Source organism: Pelobates fuscus, chromosome 12, assembly GCF_036172605.1.
Source record: "Pelobates fuscus isolate aPelFus1 chromosome 12, aPelFus1.pri, whole genome shotgun sequence".
Classification (NCBI taxonomy): Eukaryota; Metazoa; Chordata; class Amphibia; order Anura; family Pelobatidae; genus Pelobates; species Pelobates fuscus.
The window spans coordinates 83,581,366-83,602,257 of NC_086328.1; the positions used below are offsets into that span (position 1 = coordinate 83,581,366).

The following is a 20,892-nucleotide window of genomic DNA, read 5'->3' on the forward strand; positions in this document are numbered from 1 at the left end:
GGCCTTTTCGGGTTGAGGATGGAGTCAAGCTCAACTCCCAGTCCTACTGCCAGTTTCTGGAAGACACCTTCTTCAAGCAGTGGTACAGGAAGAAGACTGCATCCTTCAAGAAAAACATGATTTTCATGCAGGACAATGCTCCATCACACGCGTCCAAGTACTCCACAGCGTGGCTGGCAAGAAAGGGTATAAAAGAAGAAAATCTAATGACATGGCCTCCTTGTTCACCTGATCTGAACCCCATTGAGAACCTGTGGTCCATCATCAAATGTGAGATTTACAATGAGGGAAAACAGTACACCTCTCTGAACAGTGTCTGGGAGGCTGTGGTTGCTGCTGCACGCAATGTTGATGGTGAACAGATCAAAACACTGACAGAATCCATGGATGGCAGGCTTTTGAGTGTCCTTGCAAAGAAAGGTGGCTATATTGGTCACTGATTTGTTTTTGTTATGTTTTTGAATGTCAGAAATGTTGAGATGTTATATTGGTTTCACTGGTAAAAATAAATAATTGAAATGGGTATATATTTGTTTTTTGTTAAGTTGCCTAATAATTATGCACAGTAATAGTCACCTGCACACACAGATATCCCCCTAAAATAGCTATAACTAAAAACAAACTAAAAACTACTTCCAAAAATATTCAGCTTTGATATTAATGAGTTTTTTGGGTTCATTGAGAACATGGTTGTTGTTCAATAATAAAATTAATCCTCAAAAATACAACTTGCCTAATAATTCTGCACTCCCTGTATGTGACTCTGTGCATCAGCGTGTTTGTGTGTATGCACGTGTGTATTAGTGTTTATATGTGTGCGTTTATTAGTGAGTGTGTGTCTGTCTGCAATGTGAGGGTGGTATGGTATGGGTAATGCAAATGTAAAGTTGCAAGCAACATATATATTATATGCATACATACATACAATACATAGGGAAACATATGATAATATACATGTAAAGGATTATAGAATTTGTGGAGAAAATGTCTATGCCATTGTTTTCTTATCTGTAACTTTATTATTTGGCAAATTATTTTTTAAAAGCCCAATCAAAGTGTTAATTTTGTTTCAAATAACCCCTTCACACTGGCACTTATGTATACACGACTGCCAGGCTATACAACCATACCCAGCAATCATGTATAAATGATTAGCAATAATTGCAAATTATGCCATAACTACAGTCAAAGAGCTCACAACGCTTCGGCATAGGGAGCTGTGACAATGTAAACCTCTTAACATGAATACAGAGATTACCTTTCTGTGTTCAATGCCAATGTCCTTATACACACACAAGTCAACCCCTATTTTTTTTTTTTTTACTAATTGTGCTAGTGGGGGCTTCATGTTTGAGTTTTGTCTAAGGCCTCGAAAAGTCTAGAGCCACCCCTTGGTTACACATTCAGAATTTCCCACTGAAATGCACTGGTGATATGGTGGCCAGTTTGGTGCCAAACTTATATTTAATACCATTTGGCTTATGTCAGATTTAACTTTTTCCTATAAAAGGAATGCCAAATTAGTAGATAATACAGGGTGTGACAAAACGCCTTTTGTCACTGGATTGTTAGGTGACAAGCTGCCCTTTTCCCCTGGCTGTTGGAGGAGCCTGATTGCCAGCCTCCTTCCGCATGACTATGGCCCCTGGGAGATTGGGCCCTTTAAAAACATTATTTGGGCTAATGGATTTATATTGTGCTGCTGCTGGCCCTTTAAGAACTGCATTGTGGCTTATGGACTTGTATTGGACCATGCTGGCCCTTTAAGAACCGTCTGGGGACATATTGAGACTTTGTGTGACAATGCCCCTTTAAGACGGTGTCCCCAGACTTAGTTAAAATATTTTGTTCCTGGCTATTTTCCACTTGGTTCAGTAAATGGGGCTTACTGAACCAAGTACCACACAGGCGGACCACCCAGAAGTGGAAGTGTGCGGGCAATTCACCTCCCAGGCTGTGAGGTTACTGCAGGTTAATTGCCGACCGCTGGTTGGCCGCAGTTTGTGCAAACCAACACGTGGCGGTAGCCATCTTTGTTCATTCGAACGAGGTCAGCGGTATAAAATTCATGGAACTGAAATCGGCTACACATTTCACCGAACACCGCTGACCCTTACCTTCTCCTGCACTGAGTTTTCAGCTGCAGAGACTAAGTCCCGTTCGAAGATTCGAACGGCCCCGTTCGTGCATTCGAATGGGACTTAGTCGTTTTTCTGCATAAAATTGACCGGCCGCACAGCCCAAAACTATGGATCGGTTTTGGGCAGGAAAATGTGCTTGCGGTCGGTCATAAAGGACTTCCACCTAACTTTTTATGTACTGGAGGGATTTGTATGATTTTTGGTTATGTTTATATTTAAAGTATGCTGATTCTGAATATGTGAATATGATGTATATTTTTAAAGTTACAGTATATTTATAAAAAGTGTATTTTTCCTGCCTGTGATAAATTACATTAACCCATTGTGTTCAGTAATTATATCACAGGCAGAGGGGAGGGATTGTATGTTGGTGCTGGGTGTGTTTTACGGTGTTCCTGTAAATGATTGGTTGTACTGTGTCCCACCCTATTGGATGTCCCCTTGCATGGGGACTTGCATAAAAGCCAGTGTGTGGTCATTAAAAGTTCAGACCGATGGGGGCGGAGCCTGACCGGGATCCAAGATGGCCGCATAAGCCGACAGCTCCCGAGACCCAGGTACAATTAAGCCACAAAAAGCGCACTGAAAACGCAGCTGGCCCCACCAAACAGCCCACTCACCCACCGGGTAACCCACAGCAATGGGAGGCAGCAGGAAAAACCGCGACTCGCAGCCGTCAGTAGCCTCACACTTTTGGGCGCAAGGAGACCCAGCGCCATCTTATACACGTGGCCAGGAGAATTCAGACTCCGAGCACAGCGAGACCTCAGCCCCGGAATCAGTACCGCTGACAAAGACGGACCTCCAACGGCTGCTTAAAGAAGCAGCAGCAGACATTAAAAATCATATGGCAACAGAATTAGAGAAACAGCTTCAGGGCATGAAGGCAGACATCACAGAACTGGGGGAGCGGACGGGACAAGTGGAGCAAAGGGTAGATGACATCATGGATACAGTAGTTACCCAGGCAGACACCATATCAACTCTGCAATCACGTATAGAAACACTGGAAAACGGACTGGAAGACCTCAGCAACAGATCCAGAAGAAATAACATCAGGATCAGAGGCCTCCCTGAGACAGTCACCAGAGAGATGCTACACTCCACACTGCACGAGGTATTTCTAACCCTCCTACCCGACAAAACCCCACAAGAGCTGACCATGGACAGAGCCCACAGAGCCCTGAAGCCCCCTAGCCAAGACCACACAGCCCCCAGAGACGTGATAGTGAGGCTTCACTATTACTCCGTCAAGGAAGCGCTCATGGAGGCGACCAGGAAAAGCCCACAAAAACTAGACACCACCACGCTGGCATTTTATCAGGACTTATCCCCTACCACACTAGCCAAGCGACGAGAGCTGAAACCTCTCACCACGGCACTAACCCAGGCGGGTATAGCCTACAGATGGGGTCACCCCTTCAAACTCCTGGTCCGCAGAGATAACATAACACATATCCTCACAGACCCCACCAAACAGCAAGCATTTGCCTCCAAACTGGGCCTACACCTCCCGACAACAAGACCAGAGACCACCAGCACCATCACACAGAGGAGACCTCCACTACTACAACCACTGTGGGGAAAACCGCTACCCCAAAGAAACCGCCACACCGGGACTCACCCACAGGCAACGCCGGGAGCCAGAATGAGAGTGACATGACTTCACCTCACCAACCCTGAACCCAAACAACCCGGGAGAAGACCAGCAAGGCTCCCCGAAAAGACGGACTAAATGAAGCGCAAAAGAAGCATAGACTGCGCCCACATAATATATCCTTTAAACACAGAGACAATATTCGAATGTTCTATTAACGTTTATTTGCATGCTAGTTACCTGTAAAATAGTTAATTAACTCATGTACTAGATTATGGAAAAAATACACCCACAACCTTGGGGACACGAAAGTGGGGGGGGACGGGGGGGGGACTCCAAGCCGGCTACGCTGGCCAAACCAGGTGGGGACGGGAGTGGGGAGGAAGCAAGCGGGGATAAGCAGGGATTGAAGGGACAACCCACACAATACCACCCACCCCCCAAACAACTAGTCACAAACCACACCACCGGAACAGCTAGGTGGGCAAGGGTGGGAGGGAAACCAACGGACAAGCACCAGGGAACCAGGACAGATTGCACTGCTCTGACCCCAATACTGATGCCAGACAACCCCACTCCAAGGGACCAACCGAACACCTCCCCCCTCAGACGGGCGCCCCAACCCATGGGAATCACCAATCCCCCCCAACAAACCATTAGCCAGCTGACCCTATAGCCTCACACAACGACCCCCAACGTACAACCTTTCAGTAGAAGTTACCACACACCTGGAACGGGACACACCTCAGGACTAACCATCACCACGCCCCACGATAACACCAGGGCACCGGGGTCCCACATACGGGACACACCCAAAACACCGTTAGATTCGAACCTGGCACAGACAATAAGCCCAGGTAGTTGTACATATGTTCACTTTTTTTTTCTATTTGTATCCCCAGTTCATCCCCGAGGAGTACCATGGCGGGACACGAGACCCTAAAACCACACCCAAACCGGGAAGGTACCTGACGCAAAAACCCCAAGCCCCCTCCCACAACACGAGGGACTGGACCAAGGGGCAATCGGAACCGACCACACCCGCATCCGCACCGCAATACCCCCCACACCAACATGTCAGCTAAGGTAACATGCATATCAATTAACTGCAAGGGACTTAACCATCCCTCAAAACGCCACCAGGTCATGCGCTGGGCCAACAGGTCGATGGCAGACGTGGTCTTTCTTCAAGAAACGCACTACGTTAACTCACGCCCGTTCCCTCTCCTAAGCCGACACTACCGAACCTGCCATCTAGCCAACTCAAACACAGGCAAACATAACGGGGTGGCAATTTTACTGAAGAAAACCTGTCCCATACACCTTAAAGATATCCACAAAGACGATACATAACAGCAACAGGTTCAATAGGACCCACGAAAATAGCACTAACATCCATATACGCACCGACGGTCCCAGACCCACAATTCTGGCAGACTCTACAAGCCCACCAAAGAATAATAGGGGGGGACTTCAACGCCACAATCTCCCCACCCATTGACAGACAACGATACCCCCCCCCACACTCAACAACCCACCCAACACTCCAGATCGGACAAACTGCTGGCCAACTTCATAACCCAAACAGGTCTTATCGACATATGGAGAACACAACACCCGACCGACCGTGACTACACGTTCTACTCACACCTACTCCCGCATCGACCTCTTCCGCATCTCACCATCCCTACTCCCCCACGTCACAAACACCACAATAGGCAACATCACCTGGTCAGACCAAGCAGACATCACATTACAACTCCGACGACCACAAATCTCAAGACCATGGTCCTGGAGGCTCAACCCCATCCTACTCCATGACCCCCAAATAATCACCCAACTGAAGACTGAGCTCACCCACTACTTCGACACCAACAAAGACTCGGTGCAATCACACGCGGTCCTATGGGCAGCTGACAAAACAGTGCTCAGAGGGATCCCTCATCAGCATAGCCACAGCACAAAAAAAGAAACACATAGCCCACATAACATCCCTACTGGACCAAATCAGACAACTCGAAGCACAACACAAACTAACCCCCACACAAGACCTCACAACGCAACTGCATCACCAGCGCCAGGCCCTTAAACAAGCCATGGCAAAAGACGCAACCAAAGCTCTACAATGGACAAAGCAAATGTTCTATGAAAAATCAAACAAAGCAGACATACTATTAGCCCGAAGGCTACGCAAACGCCAGCAAGCAAAGCAAATCACCACCATCCATACCCCCGCAGGCCAACCAACCGAAGTCCCCAGCAAAATCGCCGAGATCTTCCAGAAGTATTTCACTGACCTGTACGACCACTCCCCACAGCACCATCACAACGATAGCCCCCTACACGACCAAATACAAACCCTTCTAACAAAGGCTCACCCCTACCAACACTCACGAGAGAGGCCCAATCACACCTCTCGACAAATCACGGAGGAGGAGGTGAGGAGTGTAATAGGCACCACGAAACCCAATAAAAGCCCAGGCCCGGATGGATACTCGGGCATCTACTATAAATCATTCACGGACATCCTGCTACCCTATATGACAAAGCTATACAATTCGCTCATGACTGGCGACCCTATACCCGAGGACAAGCTGGAGGCAAACATATGCTTACTACCCAAACCCGGAAAACCGCATACAGAACCTGGCCACTATAGACCCATTTCCCTACTGAATGTAGACATCAAAATCTTTACAAAAATCCTTGACAACAGACTACTCCCCCACATCCCAGCGACAATCCACCCCGACCAAGTAGGGTTCGTCCCAGCAAGACAAGCAAGCGACAACACCAGACGGACCTTGGACCGTAACATCCCCACCCTTCTACTGTCCCTAGACGCCGAGAAGGCATTTGACAGACTACTATGGCCCTTCCTATTCGCCACCTTAGAGAAACTCCAATTTCCCACCCCCTTCACGACAGCCCTCAAAACGATCTACTCCACCCCAAAAGCAAAACTACTCATCCCAAACGCGCAGCCCCCCCAACTTCCCTATACGCAACGGAACAAGACAGGGCTGCCCACTATCCCCGATCCTCTTCGCCCTCTCATTGGAACCACTGCTACACCTCATACGCACCACCGCCACAATCACAGGCATCACAGTACGCTCCCAATCCTACAAGGTGGCCGCATACGCCGACGACCTCTTCCTAACACTAACCAAACCCCTCACACCTCCCTCCCACCACTTCTACAACTGGTGAAGGAATACTCAGCGGCCTCAGGATACAAACTAAACATGGACAAGACAGAAGCACTCACCATAAATATCAACCAAGACACAAAGACGAAACTGCAAGACAAATACACCTTTCGCTACAACACATCCCACATCCCATACCTAGACATACAACTACCAGTAGCACCACACCGCGCATACTCCCTCAACTACACCCCAATGATACAGAAAGCAACAGACGACCTTAAAAGATGGCAAGACCTATCACTATCATGGCTAGGACGCATAGCATCAGTGAAAATGAACCTCCTACCAAATTTCCTCTACCTATTCCAAACCCTCCCCATCCCAATCCCCACATCAGACACCAAATACGTCCAAAAATTAATAGACAACTTCATCTGGGCCAAAAAGAGACCCAGAATCAAGAGGACCACAATGTACATCCCCAACAGGACAGGAGGACTGGGACTACCCCATTTCCAAAACTACTACTATGCCGCACAACTCACACAAATTCAAAATTGGCACACCCCACAGGGGATTAAACGATGGGCAGATCTGGAACATGACCTATTTGGACACGACTTCCCATCCCTCTACATATGGGTACCAAAGAAATCACGCCCCCTACCACCACCACTACCCCCCATCAATCACTAACTCAATAGACATATGGGACAAAACGACCAGAAAATTCCCCATTATTAACAACCCGACCCCAATGACACCTATACTACGCAACAGGCAATTCCCCCCAGGGTTAACACCCAGAGACTTTGCGCACTACGAACAAAACGACTTATTTAGACTACACCACTTCTACACGGGAAACCGTGTGACCCCATACAATGACCTCCCCAACACGCAGGTAACATATAACACCCATGACTACTTCCGCTACTTACAACTGCGAAGCTTCCTAGAACAACCCGAAAACACCAAAGCAGCCACCACCACGCTCACATGGTTTGAGAGAGTATGCACATCCAACCCACTCCACAAAGATCAAATCACAGAAAACTACACACTCCTTATCACAAACCAACCCACGGGAGCTTTGGCCTATGTGGTGGCTTTGGAGAGGGACCTAGGGCCCCCTGACGACCCCACCGACTGGCAAGACATCTGGGAGGCAACAGCCTCCATATCTATATGCGTCAACCATAAGGAGCAGGCATACAAAACACTGCTCCGGTGGTACCTAACCCCGGTACGGCTGTACCACATGGGCAAGGCAGACTCGGACCTTTGCTGGAAAAACTGCGGACAGAGGGGCACATATATACACGTATGGTGGCATTGCCCTAAACTAGCCCCACTATGGGCATAAAATATGGGACCCCTGGCTATCTGAACCTCACCTACAATAAGGGCCCACAGTCAACCACCACTTCAACAACCTGGCCCACCACACTAAAAGAGCAACCAAATCACCACAACACCGACACTCAACAAATGCAGCACAACCCCTACCCGAACCATTGGGCAACTAATGGCTCCTCGAAAACGAACCCCGCCATGGTACTCAAACCCTTGTACATAGATTTCCAATCCCCCCCAATCGATCACCCTCACCCATATGAACCCATCTCTATGCAGCAACTAAACCAAAACTAACCACAACTGAGAAACACAACAAACCGCAAACAGCTACCGTAGGCACTAACACAAGCTTGAACAGACGAACCATACAGAAACGAGAGAGACAAAAAGCGAGGCCTCTGAACCTCACCCTACCACACAGCAGACACCAAGCCAAATGAACACACCACGTAAAAACGGCTTCCTCACAAAAGCCTTAGGACAACAAGATAAGTGTGTGAAAAATACTGCTCAACTATAACAAACTTGTTGTGCCTCCCCTACCCTATTTCTTTTCTGTACCCTACTGATTTTACCTTGTTGGAAAAAACAAATAAAGAATGTTTTAAAAAAAAAAAAAGTTCAGATCATCTTGGACCTTCATGAAGTTTCGGCTCATGTTTGGGGGATTGGATAACTACACTCTGGGGATTGCTATAATCACTATACTCCCCAGGGTATAATCACTAAGCTCTGCTAAGAGCTTGTTTTTGTTCCTGCTCTCTGGAATTCAGAGAGGTCCACCTACTGGAAGCTGGACCCTGGTCTTGGGTCCAGAGTGGGTGGAGACGGCAAGACCCCAACCAAGCTGCGGCGGTTCGTGGGGTCTGCAGTGGTTAAAGTGTCAGGCAGAGTGCTTGGAGTCCTCGGAAAGCACTAGGAGCATCCGTCAGCGGAAGGTACGCGGTCGGATGCCAGCGGTTCCGTTACACAGGGCTTTACAAATTTGTTTGGAATCTAGGAACCAGCTAAAAACGTTAGGAGCCAGTTTTTTCTAAAGTAAAAGTTAAATTTTTAATAAGAAATAAAATGCAATTCTTAAAGGACCACTATAGCTTAATAAAGTTGTCTGGGTGCCAGGTCCAGCTAGGTTTAACCCTTTTTGCAGTAAACATAATTTCAGAGAAACTGCTATGTTTACCTATGGGTTAATCCAGCCTCTAGTGGCTGTCTCATTGACAGCCGCTAGAGGCGCTTCTCACTGTGATTTGCCGCGCATGCGCACTGCCGCGCATGCGCATTCAACCAGTGATGTCAGAAGAGGGAGGAGAGTCCCAGCGCCGAGGGAGCCCGGCGCTGGAGAAAAGGTAAGGGATTAACCCCTTCCTCCCACTTCAGCGCCACGGGAGTGGGACCCTGAGGGTGGGGACACCCTCAGGGCACTATAGTGTCAGGAAAACGAGTATGTTTTCCTGGCACTATAGTGGTCCTTTAAGGGACACTATGGACACAAGAACCACTACAGCTTAATTTAGTTGTTCTGTTGTCTATAGCCTGTACCAGCAGACCTTTCAATGTAAACACTTCCTTTTTTACATTGCTGCCTAGTAACCCCTTTAGCGACAGTCATTCAGATGGCAAATAGAGAGTGGCCATCGTCTCTGCATCAGTGCTGCCCACTTGATTCAATGCATCTCTATAAGAAGATGTTTATTGGCACAGCGCAGTGTTATAACGTACAAACGCAATATCCTCCCAATGCTTTCCGATGTGAAATAAATTTCAGCCATGGAAGCAGGACCAGCTATGGCAAAACACGGTGAGTAAAAACACCTCATTTGATTGGGGAGAGGCAGGTACCTAAACAGACTGCACACACACAAGTTGTCATTTTTATTTTAATTAAAATCCACACAGGCTCCATACCTTTGGGAGAACTAAGTGGATCTTTCCGTGGGGTCGGTAGGGGCTTCTTTTTAATCTTCCTGCGTGCGAGGGAGCAATAATCTATCTGCAGCTCCTCTCTGCTCGCTCGCACTCTCTCTGTAGTGATGCCGGGGCCGGAGTGACGCCATTTTACGGCATTACGAAACAGCGCGCAAGGGAGCAGAAAGGAGCTGCAAGTAGATTACTGCTCCCTCGTTTGCCACCTCCATGCTCAACAGGGAGGCCGACTCCAATGCTCCATAACTAAAGGACTGACATCCCAGGGTGAGATTTCTATTGTTTATGTTTATCATAAGGGAAAAAGCTTAGTTACATATTCAGAATTTTAGGGTGCGGGGTTTGATGCCATATTTCATGTTCAAGCTACATTAAAAAATGTGGAAGTTTTAATGATTGTTTTTGGTAAATACATTCATGAAAAAAAATTTACTAATCTGGATGAACATGAAGCCAATCTGCACAAGAAACTAGCTGAACAAGACGCTAACTTTTAGCCTTCAAATAAGAAGGCAACTTCGGCAACATTTCACAAAAGCACTCTATCCAAACCTTCATTCATGTAAACCTTAGCTTATCATAAAGAGAGGACAGTCTTTTCCCCTAAACAAGGGGGCCTCAAACTCTGGCCCCCCAGATGTTGCTGAACTACAACTCCCATGATTCTCTGGCTATGTAATTTAAACAAACACCTCCCATTGTACCTACCTTCACTTACTGCAGCTGCTTTATTCCCCAGGTCTCTGGTGTCACACTCCACAGGGGGCAAATCCCTCAATTCAGGGGTGGCAGTCTGGGGCAGGCTGGAGGATGGAGGGGGTTTGTTTTGGGGGGACTTGTCACCCCCTGCTTGGTCCAGCTCATCCTCGTCCTCCTCTCCTTCCACTTCCATGGTCTCCTCATCCTCCTCTTCGCCTGCTGCCAGCGCCAAGACGCTCTCGTCGTCCTCCTCCTGCCCTCCTCCCATGGCCGAATAGGCGCAGTCCTCTCCATCGTCCTCCTCGACCCCCAGTAACTCCGAGTCTAACGCCTCCTGCAGCCGCTCACACAGCTCGGTCTTCAGGCCGCAGCTCTCCAGGCCCCTCCGCTGGAGCTCAGCCCGAAGCTCAGTCACTCTCATCTTCCGAGGGTCCATATTGCTCATAGTTGGAGTTATTCAATAAAGGGGGAGAGGGGGAGGGGGCATAGAGGGATAAACAAAACACACCAGAAGTAAACAAACCGGGAACAGCGGTTAAACCGGAAATAAGCACAGACCGGGCGGAAATAAGCATTGGCGAGGAGGGAGTGAGTACTCCCCTCTCCTGCGAAAACATTGGGCTCGTCTCCACACACGTGTTCCACGATTGACCGTGTTATGCATTGTGATTGGCCACTGGCGCCGGTACGCCCATTTCTTTATGTGAAGGAGGGGTGTTCAGGTTTTTTTTTAAGAAAAATAAACAGCGCCTTCTTGTCATTGACAGAACTGGAGATAATCTAACAGTTTTTCTTGTGTCAATAAATCTAATTTATCATCCTGCTTGTTTTTATATAGGGTGACATGACCATTGCTCTCAGGCTGTATATTACAGTCTAGCAATCGATGGCTATAATTGATTACACATAATGTCTCGTTCTGTCACTGAGGCTGCGAATCCCATCATACTCAGCAAGCTGGGGGTGCAACAGAATACTGGGTGAAGCGAATGTCAGAATTGACTTTTATAAATAAAGTTATTGAAGGGATCTGTCACGTGACGTCCTTGCCAGCTTCATCTTTCTGCTATTGGTTTGGAGCTAGCATGCTGCAGCCTCTCTGAGCTATGGCTGAAAAGGTAGAGTCAAAGTATCTAGTTAGATTGACAGCTCCACCATTTGTTTCCTGGACCCATAGGGCTTTTATAAATTGGTGGCCCATTGTATATATAATTGGTATGCTGCACAATTCATCTTTCATTAATGTATTGGTTTCCCACCAGCAACATATGAATTGCAATATTCAGGTTATAATAGCCAAGCTGTGACCATAGGTTTCTTATCCCCTTAAAGACCAAACTTCTGGAATAAAAGAGAATCATGACATGTCATGTGTCCTTAAGGGGTTAAAGGGAGACTACAGGCACCAAAACAACTTTAGCTTAACCCCTTAAGGACACATGATATGTGTTGCATGTCATGATTCCCTTTTATTCCAGAAGTTTGGTCCTTAAGGGGTTAATGAAGCAGTTTTGATGTATAGACCATGCCCCTGCAGTCTCCCTGCTCAGTTCTTATCCATTTAGAAGTTAAACTCTGTGAACCAGCAGGAAGCACCTCTAGTGGCTGTCTGGTAGACAGCCACTAGAGGCTGTTTTAGTGCTGCAATGTAAACATTTCAGCTTCTCTAAACTGCAATGTTTTCAACTGTAGGATTAATGGGGCAGAGACACTGATTACTTCAATTGAGATGAAGCTCACAGCGCTAACAGATTCTGTATATTGAAATGTTAATTCCAAGCATTCCCACTGTTGCTAGCTAGATTTGATATCTTTTTGTATTTATAATAACAATGTGTTGCGGTATTGTTGGTTTTTTTTTGTTTTTTTTCTTTTTTTACCAGGTTGGGGAAGTTGAATTGCGCCTCTCACAGGCTAGCTCTTTTAAGTCTCAGGGTAACACATGTTATTCAGAGCGCCGTGTGCGGGAAGCAGTCAGTCTCTATCACCGCGCTCTCCTTCAGCTCCGTGGCCTAGATCCCAGTCTCCAATCTCCACTAGCTGGACTGGGGCCTGCTCCTGTCAAACTTACTCCACAACAGAATGAGGTTTTTCAAGCCTTACAGGCAGATTGCTATAACAATCTGGCAGGTAAGCTAGGGAGATGTTTTTGTATATTTTGAGAAGAAATCAGTAATTTTATTTTTTAACCGTTCTATTTGGCTTTCTTCATTTTATGTTTTTGTTTCTATAGGAATAGTAATGTCTGCCTATATACATCAACTACCATAAACTTTCACGTTGTATTTCACTTATTTGTTGGCAAATAGTTGCTAAGAGTTAAAAAGTAACTGTCACATCAGAGTTGATATTATATTCTAGCGGATATGACAGTTGCTGCTGTTATAAGCTGAGAGTAGGCTAAGGGTTACCGATGTGCCACCATCTCTGCAATAATGCAAAGTTGTGATGATGCTCACAGTAATCCTTAAAGGATCACTATAGGGTCAGGAACACAAACATGTGTTCCTGACCCTATAGTGTTAACACCACTATCTAGCCCCCCTGGGCCCCTCATGCCTCCATAAATATAGCAACATCTTACTGTATTCAAGCTAGAAGCTGTAGATCTGCATGCTGTTTGCCTTAAAAAAAACAAGCAGTCTGCTGATATCATCAGAAGTGGTAGCCTAATCCAATCACAGTGCTTCCCCATAGGATTGGCTGAGACTGACAAAGAGGCAGATCATTGGCAGAGCCAGCATGATTCAAACACAGCCCTGGCCAATCAGCATCTCCTCATAGATATGGATTGAATCAATGAATCTCTATGAGGAAAGTTCAGTGTCTGCATGCAGAGGGAGGAGATACTGAATGTTTGGATGCATTTTAGGCAGCCATGACCCAGGAAGGATCTCTAACAGCCATCTGAGGAGTGGCCAGTGAAGTTATCACTAGACTGTAATGTAAACACTGCATTTTCTCTGAGATGACAGTGTTTACAGCAAAAAGCCCGAAGGTAATGATTCTACTCACCAGAACAAATTCAATAAGCTGTAGTTCTGGTGACTATAGTGTCCCTTTAATATGTTTCCAGTAGGGACTGCACACCTCCTATGAGGTGATTAATCCAATTAAAATGCTGGTGTTCAAGGAATGGCAAACCCCCTAGTATATGTCCAAATACAGAGAGTTTAGGCACACAGATTCCATTATATTGCAGTCTTTTTACTGGAATAAGTACAATATGACTATGTTTCTGCCTATTTGGATGGCCAAGACTGTCCGTATCTGCCGAAACATTGTCATGTTGTGCTTATTACAGTAAAAAGTCTGCAGTACAATGAAATCTGCGTGCCTGTATTCTCTCTGCATTTCATAGTAGCCCTTAAGTCCGGTGTTCTAATTTCAACAACTTTGACTATGCATGTGTAAATAAATAAATAAAAAACTGTTTGTGTAACTTATTTTCAAAACTTTTTTGCAGCTTGTCTCCTGCAGTCTCAGCCACCAAAGTACCAGCGTGTATTCGAGTGCAGCAAAAAGGTTCTCGAGCTGCAGCCTCATAATGTTAAAGCATTATACAGGGCTGGGGTTTCTTGCTATCACCTCAAGGATTACACCCAAGCACACAGCTATTTATCAAAGGCTGCTTCACAAAACCCCAAAGGTAAGACAACATAGTCATTTCTTTTTGTGTTGCAACATAGTACGGACTCAAACCGTTTTGGTATTTTTGAAATGCATGTTTTTCAATTGTAATTTTGTATTTTATAACTGATCAGATTTTCAACGGGGCATTCACATGATAAAATACATGGTTTATTTACGAATACCTTAAATGTAGCTCATTGAAATCCAACTCTGTTTTAGTCAGTTTGCTATTTTTTTTTACCAGAATTTTCCAATTTGGATTTCAGTTTACAGAAATGTACTTTTAACTAAACACTCCAATCACTCTAACTACTCCAGCTTGCTGCAATGGTTATGATGCCCTGATGCCATCCCAATATAGTCCTGTCAATCTGTTTTAGCATATATTGACACATGGGACCTGCCAGCAATAATTCTGGTCCTTCTTAGAGGAAGCCAATGGCCAAAGTCGTTTTTGACTCACTGGCTGAGAGTGTCAGCTTAGAGCATGCAGCTTGGAGAGTATACATTGCATAATTGCCCATTCAAGTCAATACAATGACCGGACAAAACATATTTGGCAAACATCAATTTCCGTGTGTCTTTTGAGATATAGGTTATTAGTGTGTATATGTAATATACATGTATTGCCAAGCCTCCGAATTAGACACCCAAGTTTATTGAATTATAAGCAAACATTAGGTGTTGGCTCTTTTATTTATTTATTTATTTATTACTCATTGCAGCATATGTAGTACAGTAATTTTACTGCAATGGATTTTTTTTCTAAAAGAGTGAGTGGTACAACGACTACAGACAAACTCTTAAAAGGATCATTTGAGATATAGTGTATAGTTGAAAACTAGCTGCTCTGGAAACAGAATAGCACACTGTGAATTATAGTAAATGACCTATCAGAACATCATGTGCATCATCATTTTTTTTACTTTAAAATCACTATGATATACCATCAGTCCTCACTTGAGTGAATAACCTTGACAGACAAAAAATGTATGGAATTATTTGACCAACTGCAGAAACTGATGAAGAGAATCTATACAGCCAGAAAGCCATTCAGAAGCATCTTTTTTTTTTTTTTTATAGTAACAAAAAATAGTATGTGTTTCTGAAATTAAATGAGTGCTTAGTGGCAGTTTTATGATAAATGTTTGTTTGTTTGTTTGTTCTGACTGCTTTCTTTTAAAGGGACACTATAGGCACTGTTTGGTGCATCTTATTAAACTGGGTATAGCGTCTGAGGTCCCCTGGTACCGTCATTTCATTCAGCATTAAACAGATTTTAATGTTTTAATGCAAAACAAGAGTCCACAACAGCCCATCTTCTTTGTGCTTCTTTGGCTAATTAGGAAGTATTAGTCTGTGCAGCTGTGATAGGCTAAAAGCAGTCAGCTGACACTCAGCCTATCAGAGCTCCAACTGACAGTAATGAATGGGTATGACTACAAGGAAGTGTGTGATCTCAGCCTTAGCAATACCTCCAGAAGGGGCCAGAGTGTGTGCGGCCAGGGAAACTTATTTTGTGTTAAGCTGCTATAAAATGGTTTAAAACCAGAAAAACTACAGCTTATTGAATTTGTTCTGGTTAGTAGAATCATTACCTTCAGGCTTTTTGCAGTAAACACTGTCATCTCAGAGAAAATGCAGTGTTTACATTACAGCCTAGTGATAACTTCACTGGCCACTCCTCAGATGGCTGTTAGAGATCCTTCCTGGGTCATGGCTGCCTAAAATGCATCCAAACATTCAGTATCTCCTCCCTCTGCATGCATACACTGAACTTTCCTCATAGAGATTCATTGATACAATTCATCTCTATGAGGAGATGCTGATTGGCCAGGGCTGTGTTTGAATCATGCTGGATCTGCCTCCTTGTCAGTCTCAACCAATCCTACAGGGAAGCACTGTGATTGGACCAGGCCACCACATCTGATGATGTCAGCAGACAGGTTGCTATTCTGAGTCAAACAGCATGTAGAGTTACAGCTTCAGGATTGAATACAAGTAAGATTTTGCTATTTTTAGGAAGGCATGAGGGGCCCAGGGTTGCTAGATGGTGGTTTTAACCCTATAGGGTCAGGAATACATGTTTGTGTTCCTGACCCTATAGTGATCCTTTAACAGTAAATGGATGGGACAGTGCCAGGGGACTCCGCGTACTATAACTAATTGAAAGAGATTAAATAATTATTGTGACTACAGTGTTCGTTTAATTTTTAATATACTTTGTATAATTCTATACATCTATATCCATTTTCTATCTGAATGTATTCTTTTCTTCACAGATACAAACATTAGACATTACCTCCAGCTAACAAATTCAGCCCTAAGTATATCCAGAGAAAAAGAGAAAATGAAGTATCAAGGCATGTTTGGATAACTTTTTTTTTTTGTTTGTTTGTATTCATTGATGCATTATTGTTACTAATGCAAACCATAAATAAATCTGTATTTTTTTCTTTAAAATGTGATTTTGTACAGTTACTGGAAGATTAAGCTGATAGAAGAACACATGAGACCGATTTGCCAGGAGATAAAATGGTATAGTTCAGAAATGCTGTGCATCCAGTATGTTAAACAGAACCGTGCTGGACTGCATATTTCAGAATAGAAAGGTACATTTACTAAAACCGGGCAGGGACCAGTCACAGAGTGAGATCAGATGCATTATCAAAAAGAAAGTGTACTCCTAGATTACCTTTGTATTCATCCTGAATAGATCAATGATTTGCAGTGTCACAATCAAGATAAATAAAAGTCACTGTTTAGTAAATATATTCCAAATGAAAACTTTTAATAATTTAATTGTGCACTTTCTTTCATTAAGGTATGTCTAAAAACAGCTTGCAAAAGTTAGTTAGTTTGCAATCCTTCCCCTTCTAAGCCCGCCCTGACTTTGATGCTGTCCAATCACAGACTTCCCTGTGCAGCTCAATGAGAAGTCTTTGCAAGGCAGGTGCCTTGGGCAATTGCTGCCTCCTGAGTTTAGCTCCACAACCAAACCAGGAAGTAACAGGACCAAATGTCTGCTTGAAAGCCAAGGGGGTAAAAACAGGTTAATTTATCAAAATGCTTGATATACTACACATGGGATGCAGCTGTTAAACCTAAAATACAATAAAAAAGAACATAGCATAATACAGTTGATGAATATATAATAATCCCTGCTAAAGATTGCACTCACAGGATTTTAAAGTTAAATGCGCTCTAATGGTGCCTTCCCTGATGTTTGGGGGCTAATTTCTCCCTCTTAGGATTAGGTATCACCCAATATCAGGAACCATGCAGGACTCCGACAGGTAGAACAGTAGAAAAGAGGTTTGTTGGTCACAATTATAGTCACCTAAATTACTTTAGCTAAATAAAGCAGTTTTAGTGTATAGATCATTCCCCTGCAATTTCACTGCTCAATTCAATGTCATTTAGGAGTTAAATCACGTTGTTTCTGTTTATGCAGCCCTAGCCACACCTCCCCTGGCTTTGATTGACAGAGCCTGCATGAAAAGAAAAAAAAAAAAAAACTGGTTTCACTTTAAAACAGATGTAATTTACCCTAAATAATTGTATCTCAATCTCTAAATTGAACTTTAATCACATACAGGATGCTCTTGCAGGGTCTAGCAAGCTATTAACATAGCAGGGGGTAAGAAAATCTTAATTAAACAGAACTTGCAATAAAGAAAGCCTAAATAGGGCTCTCTTTACAGGAAGTGTTTATGGAAGGCTGTGCAAGTCACATGCAGGGAGGTGTGACTAGGGTTCACAAACAAAGGGATTTAACTCCTAAATGGCAGAGGATTGAGCAGGGAGGCTTCAAGGGCATGTTCTATACACCAACACTGCTTCATTAAGCAAACGTTGTTCAGGTGACTATAGTGTGCCTTTAAAAATAGCACATCAACAGTGTTTTTGTTTTATTATTAATTTTATTATTATTATTTTTTTAGAATTCTTTATTTTTGTAGTGCTTAGGAATACAAGCTTGCATTGCCATAACAATTATAGTCAACGTATATAAATTGCAGTGATAAAACATGTCAAGTTGAGAAACTTGCACTTTTTGTGTAAATTTAACATCAAGTGTAAAACATTCATATCGAACAGCTACATGAAGTAGAGTTATAAAGACATATGGCGTAAAAGAGACATGGGTAGTACGAGCTGCATACTAATAATATATGCGGAGTTTAGCTATGTGCCTAAAAGCTATTCGTTAAAGATAAGTAGTAGTTATAACTTAATTGATTAGACTGACCACCACCACTTCATGTTTAAGCTGAGACTGAATCATAGCCCCTGACACATGCTACAGACTGTTATGTTGGAGGTGTGGAGGCTCTAGGAGGACAAAGGAATGCTGACTGCTGTATTCGTGTGATAAGGAGCCCATCAGCCCAGGAGAGTTCTACTTGAGGCTTGGACAGAGACCTGCCTGTCGGAATCCGGTAGCTGAACCCTCCATAGTCGGCGTTGTATGGGGCGCTGGAGTGCAGCTGTTTTTCCAGGTGTCAAGGAAGGTCTCCCTTCAGTTCTGTATTTTGTCCGTCAGTAAGGTCTGTCTAGGTGTGCTGGTCATCGCCATGTTGAGAAACTCAGCATGCTGCTCCGCTTCAGGATTTGAAAGCGCCCGTGTCGGTAGTATCTGGGACCGGGATGACCCCCACCGGTTCAAAGGGGGGAAACAGGGCTTTCAAAGCAGCATGCCAAAGTAGAGGAGCGCAGTTCCAAGAAAGAGGTAAATTCAGTAATGTGGATCTCTATGTTTAATTATATTTTTCAAACCTCACAAACTCCTATTTGTAATATATAGAGTATTACTAAAGTAGTAGGATTTGCAGTGGGAAACTAGATTTATTAACTTCTTTACAATGTGTATATTTAACAGTGAAAGGCTCAAGAGAGGGAAAAATTCTAATTGTTCTAAATAAAGATTTGCACCACAAAGCATGTAAAAGAAGGAAAAAAAGAAAACCTACAGCTAACTTTTTTAAACTAGTGTGGAGTTAAGTTACATAAACAAGGAGAAAATGTTTACTTAAAGGGACCCTATAGTCACAAAACAGCCTAATAGAGTGGTTTTGGTATATAGATCATGACCATGCAGTCTTACTGCTAAATTCTCTGCAATTTAGGAGTTAAATCACTTTTTGTATGCATCCCTGGTCACACTTCTCTGCATATGACTTCCTAAACACTTCCTCTAAAGAGTTGTCTAATGTTTACACTTCCCCCTATGGCAAATTCTGTTTAAATTAAAATGTATTATCTCCTGCGCTGTTAATAGCCATACAAAGCATGTAAATAAATGACATGCAGAAGCCTCCTGTGTGTGATTAATGTTCAATTTACTGAGCAGGAGACAAAAACTTTTAAAGTAAGTGACATCTGATTGAAACTGAAACTAGTTCTGTGTTCATGCAGTCTGTGTCAGTCACAATCAGGGGAGGTGTGACTAGGGCTGCATAACCAGAAACAAAAGTGATTTAACTCAAACATGGAAAATAATTGAGCAGTGAAACTTGAAAGCCACGATCTATAAACAAAAACTTAATTAAGCTAAGGTTGTTTTGTGTTAAAGGGAACACTATAGTCACAAAAACCGCTATAGCTTAATGAAGGAACGCCAAAATGGCAGAGAACTGAGCAGTGAATCCACAAGAGCATGATCTATACACCAAAACTGCTTCATTAAAGGACCACTATAGGCACCCAGACCACTTCAGCTCAATGAAGTGGTCTGGGTGCCAGGTCCATCTAGGATTAACCCTGCCTGCTGTAAACATAGCAGTTTCAGAGAAACTGCTATGTTTACATTAGGGTTAATCCAGCATCTAGTGGCTGTCTTATTGTGATTTTCACAGTGAGGAGACGCCAGCGTCCATAGGAAAGCATTGTAAATGCTTTCCTATGGACTGGCTGAATGCGCGCATTCAGCCGATGACGACCGAAGGAGGAGCGCCGAGGGAGCCCGGCGCTGGAGAAAGGTGAGTGTTTAACCCCCTTCCTCGCCCTTCAGCCTGGTGGGAGTGGGACTCTGAGGGTGGGGGCACCCTCAGGGCACTATAGTGCCAGGAAAACGAGTTTGTTTTCCTAGCACTATATGGTCCTTTAAGCCAGTGTTTCCCAACCCAGTCCTCAAGGCACACCTACCAGTCCAGGATTTAAGGATTACCCAGTTTTGTCTAAGGTGTTTTTTCTTTTTTTTCTAAAAACACCTTAGACAAAACTGGGTAATCCTTAAATCCTGGACTGGTAGGTGTGCCTTGAGGACTGGGTTGGGAAACACTGCTTTAAGCTATACTTGCGTTGGTGATTACAATAAAAGTTACAATACAAACTTTAATTGCTACAGTATTGGTAAAATCATTAGTGTTGCTCTGTGTAACAT

The 20,892-nt window shown here is 44.1% G+C and overlaps 2 protein-coding genes across 2 annotated transcripts in view; one reads left to right on the forward strand and one right to left on the reverse strand.

Annotated features, from left to right (window-relative positions):
• The window catches only part of LOC134579420 (heterogeneous nuclear ribonucleoprotein U-like protein 2), a 36,676-nt gene extending 25,220 nt beyond the window's left edge, over positions 1–11,456 (reverse strand). The window contains exon 1 of the mRNA XM_063438706.1: positions 10,884–11,456. Within this exon, the coding sequence (XP_063294776.1) occupies positions 10,884–11,319 (436 nt within the window). The 5' untranslated portion in view covers positions 11,320–11,456. The remainder of the gene's footprint in view (positions 1–10,883) is intronic.
• A 390-nt stretch (positions 11,457–11,846) lies between these two features.
• On the forward strand, positions 11,847–17,168 carry TTC9C (tetratricopeptide repeat domain 9C). Its single transcript, XM_063438655.1, has 4 exons — positions 11,847–11,992; positions 12,758–13,004; positions 14,341–14,523; positions 16,790–17,168. Exons 1-4 carry the CDS (start codon positions 11,981–11,983, stop codon positions 16,882–16,884), a joined length of 537 nt encoding a protein of 178 aa, XP_063294725.1. The 5' UTR covers positions 11,847–11,980; the 3' UTR covers positions 16,885–17,168.
• The last annotated feature ends 3,724 nt before the right edge of the window (positions 17,169–20,892 follow it).

Excerpts from the sequence above, each read along its gene's own strand:
- TTC9C (XM_063438655.1), top strand. Across the intron at positions 13,005-14,340 it reads TTGCTATAACAATCTGGCAG|CTTGTCTCCTGCAGTCTCAG; the intron begins GTAAGCTAGGGA and ends ACTTTTTTGCAG. Across the intron at positions 14,524-16,789 it reads TGCTTCACAAAACCCCAAAG|ATACAAACATTAGACATTAC; the intron begins GTAAGACAACAT and ends TTTTCTTCACAG.